Source organism: Oryctolagus cuniculus, chromosome 11 (genome assembly GCF_051225735.1).
Source record: "Oryctolagus cuniculus isolate XC-2025 breed Fujian yellow rabbit chromosome 11, ASM5122573v1, whole genome shotgun sequence".
NCBI classification, from domain to species: Eukaryota; Metazoa; Chordata; class Mammalia; order Lagomorpha; family Leporidae; genus Oryctolagus; species Oryctolagus cuniculus.
The window spans coordinates 32777034-32794738 of record NC_142877.1 but is presented as its reverse complement, the minus strand read 5'-3'; the positions used below and the strand labels follow the sequence as shown (position 1 = coordinate 32794738).

The window sequence follows — 17705 nt, the reverse complement described above, 5'->3', positions numbered from 1 at the left end:
GGTGATGTTTAATTGAATGAGAAAAATTGAATTTAATGAGTATGTACTTGAACCTTCTGTTCTGTGCAAATGAGCTTATTTGTCAAGGACAGGAAAACAGCAGCTGCTCATATATCGCACATGGGTGATGGCTGTTACACTAGGTTAGAGGTAAGGCTGACCCCTACTGCTGCCCAGAATCAGCCTTGTGTTAAAACCACCAAGTTACTACAGAAGCCACTTGCCCATACTAGATTTAGAGTGTTACTTTTTAAAAAAAATTTGTAATTATAAAAATTAGTATTTATATTCTACTGTATTGACAACATTATTTCTGTCTTGAAGGTAAGGTTCTTTTATTTTGTTTTCCTTTTGCTGCTCTGTTTTGGTGTGATAATAACAAATGTTTAGTGAGTATATCTAATTGTAACGATGTTTCACATGTTTAGTTGTTTTACCTTCAAAAAACTCTTTGAAGAACATACTTTTTATCTTAATCATAAAAATAAAGTTCAAAGAGCTTTAGTAACATGGCGAAGGGAACACAGGTAATAAATAAAACAAAAACTGTTAGTTACCTCTGTTTTCTTAATATTGACCTTAAATAATTTCTGCTTTGTTTTCACATATCAAAATATAATTTACTTCCATATTTTATTTTTTCTAACTTTCACTTCTTTTTCTTTTATTCCATGTGTTACAGCTTTCTGACAGATTTTAAAAAGTTTTTACATTCTGGATTTATGTTTCTTGTATGTTGCACCACAGTCTTCATTTTAAAGTAGAAGTTACCCTTAAAGGAAAAAATGCATGCAGAAGTTTTGGGAGACTTTGTGGTCAAACATTGTTGCTCTTTTAATTTAAAGGTTGGGGAGTGCACTTGCTTAGTTCAAGGTTGAGCAGTGTACTTGTTTAGGCAAGCAGTGAACTTCCTGAAGTCTGTTGCACTGATAATTATGTAAACTGTGAAATGAGCTGTTGCGATACTGTTGTAACACTTTGTCAAGGTCCACATTTATGCTTTTGAAACCCTAAAGCCATGATATTAGCTGGTCCCTCTCCATTCTGAGATGCTCCTGTGTTAACTTTTCATACTGCAGTTTCTCCCTCCACAGTCCTCATAGCATCAATATTTAAGATTAGCATACATTTCTGGAGAACTGAGATGAGACTCAGAGCTGTCTGATGCCTTTCAGCTCCTCAGAAGTGACAGTTATTTGAGATGAACTTCCCATATAAAGATTTAGTAGTGTGTCATAATCCAAGGACTATTTTGGCTTTCACTGGTTTTGTTTTGTTTTTCTATTTTTTTTTAATTTAATTTAAATTAAATTTAAATTTAAAGAGCTGACCTGGAAGAGGGGCAACTGGGAAAGAACCTAGCGCCACGACCGGGACTAGAACCTGGTGTGCTGGCGCCGCTAGGTGGAGGATTAGCCTATTGAGCCGCGGCGCTGGCCTCCAGTTGCTTTTGAGCCATTACTGTTGCCTTCTAGGGTCTGCGTTGGTAGAAGCTGGAGTCAGGAGCCAGAGTGAAGAATCAAACTCAGCAACACTGAAGTGGGATGTGGGCATTGTTAACTGCTAGACTAAACATTGTTCCTCACTTGTGTTTATGTTACTGTGGATATGATCTTTTTATTTTTAATATACAATGGCCCATTTATATAGCAAATGTTTCTCTTGTGACATTGACTTTTACTACTCAACCCAGGGTACTGTATTTTAAGTACCATGGGATGTTTTGGAGACTTCTTGGTTTACATGAGGAAAAAAAAGGAATCCTTATAGATGACTCAATTATTACACTAAATATTGGTTTAATTTATAAAATAGGTAAAAAAAATTCTCACTTTATTAAATGTAAAGCTTCCACTGTTTCAAATTATAAGTGACCATCGAGATGTAAAATTTGAGTGATCTGATTTGGATAGGTGCTTGGTTTTGTCAATTGTTTTTATAGTGGGAAAAGTAGAAGTGATGAAAAGTAGTAAAATTATATCTCTGTCATCTTTCCCTGCTGGCCAGGAGAATCTTTTAGCTTTCCTTCTTTTAACTGACTCATGATGCTCACATAAATATCATTTATTTGCAAACATTTAAAAGGCAGGGGTCTGTGATCCATGTTAGTCTCATTTAGGCTTTTTGTTAAATGCCCCAATTCTTCATATTATCTGAGTCTGTTTATAGTCATAATTATGATTACTTGATTATTTCCATCTGTCTCTAGACTGTAAGCTCTATGAGAACAAAAACTACATGTTTTTGTTCATCTGTGTGCTAAAGAGTTATAGTCCCTAAAACAATGGTTCTTCCTAATTACCTGCTGAGTGAGTAAGGGATTTATTTGCCTTTATGTAGCTTAGGATTTGTACTTTGTATATGCATTTTGTGTTCAGTAAGAGTTTGACAAGACAGATGGAAAAAATATGGCTCATGTACATGTATTCTGTATACACTATTGCTAGATTTATAAATGTGCAAAGATTTTTTGAAGGTACTGAAAACAGTATGTTGAAAATGGAACTAATTTTAATTTTGGTTCAAGTTTTGAAATCCTTGTATAGTTTTTTCATAATCTGCATTTTCCATGAATTTTGAAGACCCTCCTACAAAATTTTAATTGTTCTGTATATTTTTTATTATTCTCATAAATTGGTAACTTTTATAAAAATACCTATACTTTATTGAGTTATTCACTGTTTGCCAGGCACCTTTTTAAGATGTTAACATTTTTGATCTAGTTTAATTTCAGAACAATTCATTTAGGCTTTAAAATGCCCATTTTACATATGAGGTGAGTGACACTTAGAAGTGTTGAGCAATTTATTCAAAGCTATAAAACTAGTAAATGGGGAAGTTGATATTTTACCCGGGATGTATACTCTGTAATCTATCCTTTCAGTCTCCATCAATTCCAAGTGAGGAGTAAGCCAGAAGATTCCAAGGTAACCCATTAAAGTTAAGCAAGTTGTATGTCATTGACTGGAAGATGTTAGGTAAATAAAGATGGGCAAAAATACAATTTATTTAATTAAATAATAAATGTGATTCAGTAATTGCATCAGTTTTATTTATTGATTAGAAAAAAAAGCTCAAGAGTGTATGTTCTTGGAATTTAAGTTAGGTACTTGGGTTACTCTGATTTTGACTTATAACTTTTTGTGTATGTTTGTTTTGTATAGGTCTTAGTGGCCGCTTCTTTGTCACCACGCTCCCAGCATTTTTTCAGTAAGTTTGAATAATTTTCTGGCCTTGTAAAGATTAGAAGTCAGTAGATGCATAGCAGGAACTCTGAGTTGTCTTCCCTGACCGCTATACATTCAGCATAATGTCTGTAGGGAGGAAGACTGGTCTGCTCTGATTAATCACTGTTAGGGGGGAAAAATGCCTGGAGTGCTGTGGAGAAAGAACTGATTTCAAGCAGGGGTTAGGTGGGAGCAGGAAGTCAAACAAGATTTTTCTGATGAAATTAGAAGTGGGATGAATCTTAATATATAGTGGAATGGGTTAAGCCGGTAAGGTAGAGAAGGTTTTTCTAATTAAAGGAGATAGCATGTAAAAGTCCAGGAAACATGAGGTACCTTCTGAGAACTTTAAATAACTAGTTCTGCTTGGCTGGCCCATGAAGTGTGTTTCACTTATGCTGGGTGATGAGTCTTTGGAGGCTTAGGTAGTAGTGGAGGGAGAGAGAAAGGAAAATATTGATTCCATAGCTACTTAAGAGGTATGTGATTTTGTGACTGATTAGTCCTGGGAAGGAAGAGTCTCTGATGAATATCAATCGGCTATGTATAATTAGTAAATGATCTTGCTAGGACTTCAAAAAAGGAGACATTCAAATAAGATGAGGTATTGAAATAGATGCCAGAATGGCAAAAACAGTGTAAAATACTTATGCCACAGAAGTGTAGGTCACAGTTTGATGTCAGCTCTACAGCTCAGAAGAAAGATCTAGACTGGAGATACATGTTGAGATTTCCTGGGCATTTAGGTGGATAACAACTGAAATACATCTAAAGAGAACACATAGAAAAGCCACGAATAGAACCGAAGGACCCGAGGCTAAGCAGCATTAGGACATCTTTAAGGAAAACATCGTGTGAAGGAGACTAAGAAGGCTTGGTCATAGAAGAAGCCCAGAGAGCTCATGTCTTAAAGGCCAAGTATAAACAGGAAAGCAGAGGTGTTTAGTAATGGACAGTGCCAGTGACAGTGAAGGAAAAGTGCCCATGGATATAGCATTTAGGAGTCACTGGGGATCAGGTTCTGTGGAGTTGTGGGAATTGAATCCTCATTCTCATTGAGTAGTCAGTGACTGATAAAGAGGAGAAAATGGCAACTGAAGATTCTTTCCTGGGAAGCTTTATTGGCAAAAGAGCAAAAGATGAGAGGGAGGGAAGACTGAAGGCAGATGTTTGATTAAAGAAGGATGTACTTTTCTCTGAAGGGAGGAGAGAACATCCACTTTGCTTATGGGCTTGTCCAAATACTGACAGAGTTTGTGGTCACAAAAGGCTGCCATAACCTTGGCAGCTCATGACAAGAACCTCGGGTGATCACTGGCATCATAAATAAGAGTGTTAATTGTTGAATTAACAACAGAAATCACTGTGCACTTACTCCCCATGTAGGAACTCTGTCCTTAATGAGTTGTACTATGAGAATTAACTGCAAAACTTGTTCTCAAACAGTACTTTATACATTATGTGTGTGTGTGTGTGTGTGTAGGTGCAAACTGTTGAAATCTTTACTTAGTATAGAGTTGGTTTTCTGTATATAAACTAAAAATGAACCTTAATGAAGAATGAGATGGGAGAGGGAGTAGGAGGTGGGATGGGAGTGGGGTGGGAGGGTGGGTATAGGGGGAAGTACCACTATATTCCTAAAGTTGAACCTGTGAAATTTGCATTCATTAAATAAAGCTTTAAAAAAACAACAAAAAAAGTTTTTTGTTGGAGGAGGAGGGACTTGAATGACGTGAATTTGGAAATGTGGATATAGTATTTTTAACTTGGTGACAATGGCTACTTTGCTATTGTAAGAGAAAAAAATAATTGGTTGCAAAAATAATAAAATGTAATTTGGCATCTTAAACACTGCTAAAAATTGTGCTAAGTGTTTAATACTTTCAGTTACGGCATTTTTCATTTATAGTAGTTTAAAATTTATGCCTGCTTCTGATTTGAAGCTAAGTATATTTTTTCTTCATTTGAGCCAGTTTAAAATTCAAGTGCAGTTCATGTGATGCTTAAGAGTTATTTTGATTTTTATTACCTGTAACACCTGTTATTTTGATGGATTAATTTTCTACTTGTTTTTATGATTTACAGTGCAAAGGATGGAATATTCCGCCGTTACCGTGGCCCAGGAATCTTTGAAGACCTGCAGAATTACATCTTAGAGAAAAAATGGCAATCAGTTGAGCCTCTGACTGGCTGGAAATCTCCAGCTTCTCTGACGTAACTTGCTAATTTTTTAATGACAAGGTGTTATAATTAAAACAAGAGGTACCAAGTTAGTCTGTTGCCCTTGAAACCCTACGTTTTTCTTTATATTCACTTCTGATTACCCAGACCACACATGCCCATACTTGGGCCCTGCAGTATTTCTGATACTGTGACCCACATGTGTTTTAGCTAGTTTTGGAATACTGAGAATTAAGCAGTTAGATTTGGAGGGGTTACAGAAAGCCTCTCCTCCAGCTTTTTCACCAAGTCATGTCAATTGTTTTCTCTTTACAAAATATGATCTAAAATACCATTTGCCCATCTTCATTCCTTTTAAGTTTATTGATAAGATGGGAAGTATCTCTTTCTTGAGTTATGGTTGTTGAAAGAGTTGTTGTTTGGTCTGTGAAAAATAAAGTCTACAGTTTATTTGCCAGTGCCTAGCAGAGTACTGCTGGGGAAAACTGTATCTTTATTTGTTCAAGTAAATAAGGCGTTTACTTAGTAATTATCACAGTGGTTGTAATTTTGAATGAATTGTCATTTATAGTGTTATATGAATATATATAAGAAATATACCTACTGAAATAGGAACAAATTGTGCCATATTACAGTAATAAATAATCTATGAGTATCTACATTAACACTCAGGAAACAAATTTCTGTAAAAGCAGCTCACCTCCAGCATTTCATTATGTAATTACCTGAGCACTGATTCTATGCCAGGTATTATTTTATTTTATTTTATTTATTTTTTGACAGGCAGAGTAGACAGTGAGAGAGAGAGACAGAGAGAAAGGTCTTCCTTTTGCCATTGGTTCACCCCGCAATGGCCGCTGCGGCTGGTGTGCTGTGGCCGGCGCACCGCGCTGATCCGATGGCAGGAGCCAGGTACTTATCCTGGTCTCCCATGGGGTGTAGGGCCCAAGTACTTGGGCCATCCTCCACTGCACTCCCTGGCCACAGCAGAGAGCTGGCCTGGAAGAGGGGCAACCGGGACAGAATCCGGTGCCCCGACCGGGACTAGAACCTGGTGTGCTGGCGCCGCAAGGTGGAGGATTAGCCTAGTGAGCCGCAGCACTGGCCGCCAGGTATTATTTTAAGTGTTAGGTATTTAATAGTGAACAACATAGAAATGACTCCTCTCTTCCCCTCAGAAAACTTAAAGTGAAGAAGAAAGACAGAGTACACAAAAACCAAAGATACAAAGAATCATAGTCTGGTTAGGGTGCCTAAAATAACAATGTACTTTACTAGTACAGAGAACAAAGTGTAGAGTCATGTGCTTGCTGTAGATGAAGGGGCTCAGAGAGGTTACTCTGAGGGAAGGACTATGATGGTAGGTAGAACTAAAGGATAGAAGGACTTAGCCCAGGTAAAGAGCAGGGGAAGAATGTTCCTAGGAACGGGTGTAGCACATAAGCCCCAGTTTGGCAAAGAGCTTGGTGTGCTTGAGAAGCAAAGTGCTAGCTAAGGCTGAGCAGAGCAACAAGGAGGCAGAGTTGTATAAGCTGTGTAGGGAGGACCAACCAAAGCCAGAGCATGCAGAGCCTGTGGCCCCAGTGAGTATCTTGGAGGTTATCAGTACATGGGATGGGAAGTTAATTCCAAGGAGAAGAGATTGGAGAGGGCAAGAATGGATGAGGTTAGAAGGCTGTCAAACTTCATTATAGTAGCTTGTTTTCGGATGGCAGCAGTGAGGATGGAGAAAACATGTGAATTTAAAATACGTTTTGAAGGTGGACTTCCAATGTGAAAGAGATGAAGGATTCACCAATGAGAATCTCTCAGTTTCTGGTTTGAGTACTCAGTGGGTCTTGTATCATTTGATTTGGGTGCAGGAAAATCAAGGATTCTGTGTTTGACATATTAAGCTACAGATGCAGACATCATACACAGGTCAATTGGATACATGATTTGGATCTCCATGGAGAATTCAAAACACAAATTTAAAACATACATGGTGTTTAAAGACTGATGAGGGAAGGGAACACCTAGAAAGAAAAAAAAAAGTGCTTGGGATTAAACCGCAAGCCATCTTCAAATTAAGAGGAGGGTAGAGAAAGAATCAACAAAAGAGAATGGAACATGAATATCTACTTGAGGCAGGAGGAAAACCAAGGCTGTTCCATTTTCCAGAAGCCAAGTGAAAGATGCTCCAGAAGGAAGGAATAGCCACTTGTGCCCCATATTATTAAAGGTGAAGGAGAGCTGATCTAAGACATGGACATTAAAGGAAGCATCTTTTTTTTTTTTTTTTTTTTTTTTTTTTTTTTTTTTTTTTTAACAGGCAGAGTAGACAGAGAGACAGAGAGAAAGGTCTTCCTTTTCCGTTGGTTCACCCCCCAAAGGCCGCTGCGGCCGGTGTGCTGCGGCCGGCGCACTGCGCTGATCTAAAGCCAGGAGCCAGGTGCTTCTCTTGCTCTCCATGCGGGTGCGGGGCCCAAGCACTTGGGCCATCCTCCACTGCACTCCTGGGCCACAGTAGAGAGCTGGACAGGAAGAGGAGCGATCGGGACAGCATCCGGCGCCCCGACCGAGACTAGAACCTGGTGTGCTGGCGGCGCAGGCAGTGGATTAGCCTGTTGAGCTGCGGCACTGGCCAGGAAGCATCTTAAGTAGTGTCAAAGCCCCGTGGGGGTGGAGGGCAGGTTTAAATGGATTAAAGATCTGGTTAGGAAGAAGAAAGAGCAAGTGTATATTACTCTTTGAGGAAATTTGAGAAACTAGAGAGCCACGTGAGGTCTAGAAAGGAGCAGAACATGTTTGTGTGCTGATGAGCTGATCAATGTGGAAGGGAGAATTGCTAATGTAATAGAAGGGAATGACAGAACCAAGTCATTGGCAAAACAAAAGTGATAGGAGACAAGGCACAAGTGGAGGAATTGGACTGTGGTAAGGTACAACAGTCTTTATTGTAATAAGAGAAGGCAGATGCAGTTGGTACACCAGGCTCGGATTTGGTGGTGGGAAGATAAAAGAGATCACATTTGGCCTCTGGTTTCACAGTGACATATGAGTAGTACTTGTTAACTGACAGAGTGTAGGGGTGGAAGTAAAATATTTCTGTAAAGTTTGAAAAGAGGGAAAAGGAAATCAGCTATTGTCTCAAAGCCTTAAAAGAGAAAACCGGCAGTAAGGCCTGGGCAATACTGATAGTTCACTTAGGGCTGGATTGTGAAGCAGCCAGAACAGTGAGCTGGTTTTGTGATGTTTCCCCAAAGGTATTCAGCTGCTCATCTGGATATTTACCAGGTATATACCATGAAGGGAGAGAGGGCCAAGGAATTAGAATGTTATTTGCAGCAGAGTCAGCCAAATACTGTCCATAGAACTAAAACTGTAGAATGGAAGTGAATCTTAGAAAGGAAACAATTTATAGCAAGAAGTAGAGGGAGAGTCCTGCTGACCTGAGTTATAATTTGTTTGTCATAGTATACATGGTCACTGATTCTTTTCTTCATTTCTTTTTAGGATGTCTGGAATGGCTGGTCTTTTTAGCATCTCTGGCAAGATATGGGTAAGTAATCTTGGAAGTTTTACAGAATAAAATATAGATATTAAGGAATAGGAAAATAAATACTTACAATTTCACTTTTCCTCTTAAGTCACACATCTGCTCTCATATGGCTGTTCCAGTGATAATAAGTCTTGTGTCGAAGGGCATGAACTGAACAAGTCCTGAAATTACTGTGTAAAATCACAATTTCTTAGATCATCGATGAAATTCTTTAGCCAAGCAAAAGGGCTTTGGTCATTTATGTCACCTTATTTTCCCATTGACAGATCTCCCTACAGATCAAGTTTGAGCCTAGAAGTAATTCACATCAGGGGTCAGCCAACTGCTGCCAGTGTCTGAGCCACCTGTTTTTATAAATAAAGTTTCAGAACACAGTCATGTTCATGATTACGTACTGTAGCTTTTGTGCTACAGTAGGTATTGTTGAGTAATTGTGACAAAGACACAGAGAGTTGTGGTCCATAAAGCTAAAATACTTACTGATTGGTCTTTAAGAAAAAGCATTATTAAAAAAATTCAGACCCTTTCTATGTGTGATTATATAATTTCACTGAGTCATTTCTGTGAGTTCCAACAATTACTGAGGTTAAAATGTTGAACTGTTACATAATCTTGAATATGTCCCACAAACTTTTGTTCTCTTCTATATGAGGAACCAAGTCCAACAACTAGATTTAACACAATTGCTTTGGAATTTAATACAGCTCAAACTATTTAAAAAAAATCTTTTGATATGAGTCCCAATGTAAGTCTTTTCTAAGGTATAGTCATAGGTCATGCTGTCAGCTTTGGAACTTAGTATTCAAGGAACTCATGCAGACTCTTTCTCACGCATAAAAATGTTATTGAGAGAAATTAAAGAATGACCTCTTATAACGGCTTTTCTCAATTTTTTATATATATAAAATATATGCATATAAAGATTGAATTAAGATATAAATATATATCATATATATTAAATCAGAGACTTAGATTCAGTCTTTTTCATTCATGTTTCATTGGGTTTCATGGAGAGAGAAGTTGTTTCTCACATGAAACATAAACCAGTGTTTTTCCCTCCAGAGTTTGATTGTTACATAGTTTCCTCTTTCTGTTTCCTTGACATTGGTGAGACCTTTAGCTGAGGGCTAAGCATTATGAACTGCATAGTTGGAATAGAGAGTAAGGAGTTGTGCATTTTACAGTGTGTTGACATTAAAAGTTGACAAAGTCAGAGCCAGCGCTGTGGCATAGAAGGTTAAACCACCACCTGCAGTGCTGGCATCCAATATGGGTACCAGTTCCTGTTCTGGCTTCTCCACTTCCAATCCAGCTCCCTGCTAATGTACCTGGGAAGGTAGCAGAAAATGGCCCAAGTCCTTGGGCCCCTGCCATCCATGTGGGAGACCTGGAAGAAGCTCCTGGCTCTTGGCTTCGGCAAGGCCCGCCCTAGCCAATGCAACCATTTGGGGAGTGAACCAGTGGGTGGAAGCTCTCTCTCCTTCTCCTTCCCTCTCTCTCTGTATCCTTGCCTTTCAAATAAATAAATAAATCTTTATAAAAGAAAATTGACGAAGACTTATAGCCTGATAGCTGTCTGGGCTTCTGGAATTGTAATGTTTGTTTCATAAGATAATTGTAATAGATAGATGTCAGGCAGCGTTGACAATAAGCTCTTAGCATGGAACCTTTGATAAGTGCATATCAGGAAATGAATTTGTTCTGTAGGTTAAGAAGAGATTAGGTGAAGTTGATCATGGCCTTCGCAGATTGATATCTTTCAAAGATACACACACATACAAACATACACACACACACACACATATATATATATATGACCTCATATAGCTTGCTGTTTATTGATTAGATTAAAAAGAGTTCAGGAATTACTTTTTTAAATTGTATCATGTGAATGATTATAGTGTTTGGAAATTAAAGTGCTTCAAGGCCATGATATGTGTTTTATGTTTGTATGTACTGTGCTTAGTTGTGGGCAACACAGATGGATTCTATGTAGATGCGCTAAATTGCAGAAAAGAGCCATTTAGAGAATAAAATATCTGCTTCAGAATACTTAAGTATTCTTAATAATTCTTCATGATAGAAAGAATATATGTGATATGTATATATATATATATATATTTTAAATTTCATTCCAGATATTTCAAAAGGGGACCCAAAAACACAGTTTTATAAGATAAACTGTAAAATTTAACACCCCATAATTATATTTTGCATTCTGTAAGGCCAGTTTTGTCTGATATCAATACTGTATTTTTCCTTAGGATTAGCATTTTCCTGTTTTTTTTTTTTTCATTTTCAACCCTCTTGTTATGTTTTAAATACTCTTATATAAAGCACATAGCAAGAAGTACTTATTTTTACTGACGAATTTAGTCCATTTATATTTATAGGTGTCACCAATATATTTGCTCTGATTGTTGATTGTGTGTGGAGAGAGTAGGTATACATAAAAGAACATAAATGGTAGGCTTATTGATTATTTTGATCTCATATGTGTAAAGTACCTTAAAAAACTGTAATGAGTCCAGTGTTGCAGCATAGCAGGTTAAAGCTCTACTTGCAATGCCAGAATCCCATACTGGAGTCTTGGCTGTTACACTTCTGATCCAACTGCCTTCTGATCCACCTGGGAAAGCAGTAGATGGTAGCCAAAGGACTTAGGAAACTGCTACCCATGTAGGAGACCTAGGTGGAGTTCTTGGCTCCTCGCCCAGCCCTGGCTGTTGTGGCTGTTTGGAAAGGAACCAGTGGCTGGAAGCTCTCTCTTTCTCTGTCTCTTTTTCTGTCATTCTGCCTTTCAAATAAATCTTTAAAAATATGGATAATAAAAATCTGGTATTACCCCCATATCAGCATCTGGCTTCCCCAAGCCCCATAATTACTTTTGTGACTTTTTTGTTCTTTGAAATAGTCCCTATCCATTCATTACTTGATAAGATACTTATCACTTATTTTTCTAGAGTCTGGCCATTGTCTTATTATTTACAAGGTATATGACCTATGGCTAGTTGAGACCCAATTCCTGACTTCCCAGTAAGACTTCTTAGCATGGTTCCCACTTCATTTTCTAGTGCAGTTGCCCTTAATGAGAGTCACTAATTAGTCTTCCTAAACTGACTATTCTGCCTGTACACTTAGCTTATTTATTTTGCTCAGAATCCTCCCAAAAATGTCAAATATGTAGCTGTAGGAAGAATAATCTGGTTTTTTTTTTTTTTTTTTTTTTTTTTTTGACAGGCAGAGTGGACAGTGAGAGAGAGAGACAGAGAGAAAGGTCTTCCTTTTGCCGTTGGTTCACCCTCCAATGGCTGCCGCGGCCGGCGCGCTGCGGCCGGCGCACCGCGCTGATCCGATGGCAGGAGCCAGGAGCCAGGTGCTTTTCCTGGTCTCCCATGGGGTGCAGGGCCCAAGCACCTGGGCCATCCTCCACTGCACTCCCTGGCCACAGCAGAGGGCTGGCCTGGAAGAGGGGCAACCGGGACAGAATCCGGCGCCCCGACCGGGACTAGAACCCGGTGTGCCGGCGCCGCTAGGCGGAGGATTAGCCTAGTGAGCCGCGGCGCCGGCCAGAATAATCTGTTTTTAACTCATGTCAAGATAATCTATAACTGTGGTGCAACCACAGTAGCAATGAACAAAAGATACAGTGCTTATGAAGAGAGAGGGAGAAGGTGTGGGAGTGGGTGACAGGGGAAGCAAGCTAGAACCTTAGAAGTATAAAGTATCAGAAAAAGAAGATAACAACGTGGAAGAAGGAAAGATGTGGAGCGGCTAATGCCAGTGAGGCTGCATCCAGTCTTCTGTCTTGTCTCTTTCCGAAGCTGGCTGTGGAGAGGCACTGCCCTTTCTTGCAGGAGCACAGGTCGTACCTCCCACCTCATGTGCATGTTTCTGAGCTCTGTTTTTATTAGACTATGAATTCTCAGCACAGAACCTGGCACCCAGCATGTACTTGATAAGTGCCTTTTTTTTTTTTTTTTTTTTTTTACAGGCAGAGTTAGAGAGAGAGAGAGAGAGAGAGAGAAATGTCTTCCTTTTGTTGGTTCACCACCCAAATGGCCGCTATGGCCAGCACGCTGCTCCGAACTGAAGCCAGGAGTCAGGTGCTTCCTCCTGGTCTCCCATGCGGGTGCAGGGCCCAAGCACTTGGGCCGTTCTCCACTGCCTTCCCGGGCCACATCAGAGAGCTGGACTGGAAGAGGAGCAACCGGGACTAGAACCCCAGGTGCCAGGGCTGCTGGCGGAGGATTAGCCAAGTGAGCTGTGGCACCAGCTTGATAACTTCTTTGTGTTAGTTATATCCATTAATCATTGTTGCCCTCATTATTTTACTTTTCCCTTCTTGTCATAGGCAACACAGAATACTTAAACATTTTTTAACCAAGGCTGATTGCAGGCTTAAAAGAGAGTTCTGTGGCAGTTGTACAGTTACAAACTAAATTTACCATTTGAAATATTTAAAGCATCATTGTATTGAATTTGGCAACTCTGCTGCTCACTGAGGTTATATAAGGTGCCACTTATCTTTCCTAAATGTTGTTCTGAAAGGATACAGGCATATGGCAAATTTCAGCAAAAATGAGATGCACTAAATCTTTGGGAGGACAATTTGTGATGAATATTGCTTTTCTTTTTGATTGGAATGACATGACAGAAGATTTACTGCTGTATAAATATAATGAAAATTAAAAGCCATGAGTGTTAAGACTGGAGAGTAACAAAATGTATTTTATTCGTTGAAAATGTCTGCCTGTGATTTAGCTATTTCCTCCTGGTAATTTTTCTTAGAAATATTTTTAAGGGGAGAGTGAGTGCTGGTGCTATGGCATAGCAGGTAAACTGCTGCCTGTAGCACCAGCATCTCACATGTGTGCTGGCTAAAGTCCCAGCTGCTCCAATTCCAATCCAGCTCCCTGCTAATGTGCCTGGGAAAAGCAGTGGAAGATAACCCAAGTACTTGGACCCCTATACCCATGTGGGAGACCTGGAGGAAGCTCCTGGCTCCTGGCTTTTTTTCAGCCCAACTCCAGCTGTTGAGGCCATTTTGGAGCTAATCAGTGGATGGAAGATCTCTCTCTCTCTCTGTCTCTCTGTAACTCTGCTTTTCAAACAAATAATAGTACATCTTTTATTTTTATTTATTTATTTATTTTTTTGACAGAGTTACAGACAGAGAGAGAGAGAGGCAGAAAGGTCTTCCTTCAGTTGGTTCACCCAAGTGATCGCCACGGCCGGAGCTATGCCGATCCAAAGCCAGGAGCCAGGTGCTTTCTCTTGGTCTCCCATGTGGGTGCAGGGGCCCAAATACTTGGGCCATCCTCCACTGCCTTCCCAGGCCACAGCTGGAAGAGGAGCAACCAGGACTAGAACCTGGCAGCCATATGGGATGCCGGTGCCGTAGGTGGAGAATTAACTTAGTGCGCCACCGCACCGGCCCCAGTAAATCTTTTTTTTTTTTTTTTTTTTTTTTTTTTTAAAGAAAGGAAATTTTGGTAGGATGTTATGGTAAAATGATCTCTGAGAGGCTGCAAGGTTGTGTCTTGTTGCAAAAGTTGAGAAGTGCAGCTTGGAATGGCAAGTGAGCTGTTGGCCACTCCTGTGGAGTGCTTGGCAGTTTCTATAAAGGGAAGCTTCTGATCTGTGTCTGAGAGGGATGAAAGGGCTTGTGTTGTATCTGAAAGGGAAAAAGCACTTGTCCCTCTGCTCTTCATAGTAAACCTGTGATTCAGGCATGTTCTAATTTGAAAGGCTGTCAGTTTTTCAGAGCCAACCCAACTTTGAAAAATTCAGAACCCTGTGCTGTATAGGTGGGTGTGCTTGGGTTGTCTGTAGTCTGACCTGCAGTAATTTGGACTTCTAGAGGGAGTAGTAGCATCTTGGTAGGGAAGGCTCCAATCCATGGAAGCCTTGTTTGGCCTTATTCCTTAAATCCATCTGATGACTGATTTGAATGTTCTTCTCATTTCTGTTGTAATGATGTTTTCAGTTAGTCTTTTCATTAGAATCTGTAGCCAAAAAGTTGATTTAAACAAGTCATCTGGTATGATAAGAAACTATGTCCACCAGATGATATTTTAGTGCATTTTCAGTAAACAGAGTAGTCTTCTTCCTTGTACTGAGCACATATAATACTGATCAGGGGTCAGTATTTTCTTTTCTTTTTTCTTTTTAAGGATTGATTAATTGATTTGAAAGGCAGAGTTACAGAGAAAGAAGGTGAGACAGAGATCTTTTCCATCTGCTGTTTCACTCCCCAAATAATTGCAACAACCGGGGTGGGGGGGGTGGCTAGGCTGAAGTTAGGTGCCTGGAATCTCTTCCTGCTCTCCCATGTGGATGGCAAGGGTCTGTATACTTGGGGCATCTTCTGCTGCTTTTCCCAGGCACATTAGTAGGGAGCTGGTTCAGAAGTGGAACAGCTGGTACTTGAACAAGTGCCCTGAATGGATGCCATTGTCACAGGTGGCAGCTTTACCCACTACTCCACAATGCCAACCTCAGGGATCAGTGAAAGCAGTCAGTTTACGTTGCAATTAAATAAAAATATATTAAAAAATTCTAAAACTGAGGTTAGTTTTCATCAGTTATTACTTTGGAAACATATATAACAAATCTTTAATTATATAGTACCACAAATCCTAACATTTATAAGAGACTCGAAAGCTGTTGTGGATTCAGAGAAAGTAAATGAATAAAGATTTATATCTGCAGTTATAAAAACACAACTTGATTCATGAGTCTAGCAATAATTACCTAACAGACCACAAGATGGCAGGGTTTCTCTGAGAAGTTGAAATAAATCCCTTAATTTAAAACAAGAGAATTCAAATGGAGATTATGACAATAAGAGGATGTTTTGAAAGTACTAAGAAATGTTGAAATTAGGTAGCAACCTATTTAAGGAGATAATTTACTGAAATCTACAGAACACCTTGGGGTTGCCTTAATCATTTATTTTGCAGAAAGGGCAAAAGACAATGTCCAGAAGGACTCAGATAGCACAAGATTTATCCCAAGCATATAAGGAAAGTAAGACAGTGGATATTCCTAAAGGAAATTCCAGAATACATCCATGGGTCAGAATGGAGGCTGACTGACTTTTAACATAGTTTTCTTTGATACATTTCAGAGCTTAATACTGATAGTGGCACTGCATGATCAAAATAAGCAAAAACTGTATTTAAAACACAGTATTTTCTCTTACAAAATATATCTTTATCTGACAGAACGGCATAGAGAGATAGTGAAAGACAAGGAGAGAGATGTTCCACCTTCTGGTTCATTTCCCAAATAACCACAACAGTCAGGGCTAAGCCTGGCTGAAGCCATGTGGGTGGCAGGGGCCCAAGCACTTGGGCCATCATCCACTGCTTTCCCAGAAGCATTAGCAGGAGCTGAATTAGAAGCTGAGCAACCTGAACTTGACCCAGCACTCTAATATGGGATGTTGGCGCTGTAAGCAATGTAAGTAACCCACTGTATCACAGTGCAGGCCCCAAACACAGTGTTTTCTAAAAAGTTGGGAACTGTACAAGACAGAGTATCCATTGAAGATATCTTTTGATATGTCAGATACTTCTTTTGCCTGCTGGCTTTCAGAATGCTGAGTTACTTGTCATAAGCAATGTTTTTGATTGGACACGGTTTGGTGACCAGGGCTATCAAAGAAGGAAGATAACAATCTTACAAATCAAGAGTTTTTTACATTTTCTGTGAAGCTTAAGTATTTGATGCATCCTTTCCTTTTTCACCAAATATAGATAAAATACTTTATATGTGTCGGTGTTTAAAATCATTGCTGTGTCTGTAGGGATATGTCTATTGTGCTGAAAAATTGTATAGAGATGGGGGCTTGGGTTTAGGAGAAAAGAAAAAAAATTATAGAGAGAAGTCTCAGATTACTCTAGATAAATTAAACTTCTGTGTGTATCATTAAGAATAAAGCCAGAATAAAATATTTTTATTTAATTCCATCAACATAAAATAAGAAACCAATGGGAGTGATTTAGATTTTGAGAATTGTAAAAATAAAACTAGATTCATTTTAATCAGATTTACTGGTTCTATGCAATTTAGTTAGCCATTGTATCTACTTGTGAGTGATATTTAATATGGACCATTTTATATTATGTCAGTAACTGCTTGGATTGAAGCTATTGGCTGTTTTTATAGCTGCAAGGGTCTAAACCAGATGACTGAATCATTCTGATTTAATTCCTATGTTATTGGAAATGTAAGTAAGTTTTAGCTGAGAATATGTTTCCTCACTCTTTGAAAAGGATTTGTCATCAAATAGAGTCCCAGGGGGCAGTAAGAATAAAGGAGGATGTAAACTCTACTCAAACACTGATGAAATTTCATTTGCTCATAAGTAATTCATCAGGAAAACTGTCCCTTCTGTCTAATACTACATTGTAGGTTTTATGATGGTTTAGTAAAATTATTAAGGATGGCTAGGAGCAGAGTAATGAGAATCTGATTAGGAAAAGGAAGTATGGAGATATTTTAAATAGGTGGGGTTCTGTAAGTAGTAATTTGCCTGTACTTAAAAAACTTGATAAAGGCACAGGGAGTGTAATTTTTTATGGATTCCCATATTATGAGTAAACATTGAAATGTATCTAATTATTAGGGGAGGGGGACTAAAGAAATCTGTTATTATGAGCAAAAGAACTAGCAAAACCCTCTACTAATATTTTTTCCAGATCATGAACTGTAAAGAAGTATAACTCTTACTAAGTATGAATGTGATT

The 17705-nt window shown here is 38.9% G+C and overlaps 1 protein-coding gene across 1 annotated transcript in view; it reads left to right on the top strand.

The window, feature by feature from the left end:
* TMX4 (thioredoxin related transmembrane protein 4) overlaps nucleotides 1-17705 on the top strand; it is a 55936-nt gene that overhangs the window by 21091 nt on the left and 17140 nt on the right. Inside the window, exons 3-5 of the mRNA XM_002710979.6 lie at nucleotides 3165-3210; nucleotides 5313-5441; nucleotides 8904-8949. Of these exons, the coding sequence (XP_002711025.1) occupies nucleotides 3165-3210; nucleotides 5313-5441; nucleotides 8904-8949 (221 nt within the window). The remainder of the gene's footprint in view (nucleotides 1-3164; nucleotides 3211-5312; nucleotides 5442-8903; nucleotides 8950-17705) is intronic.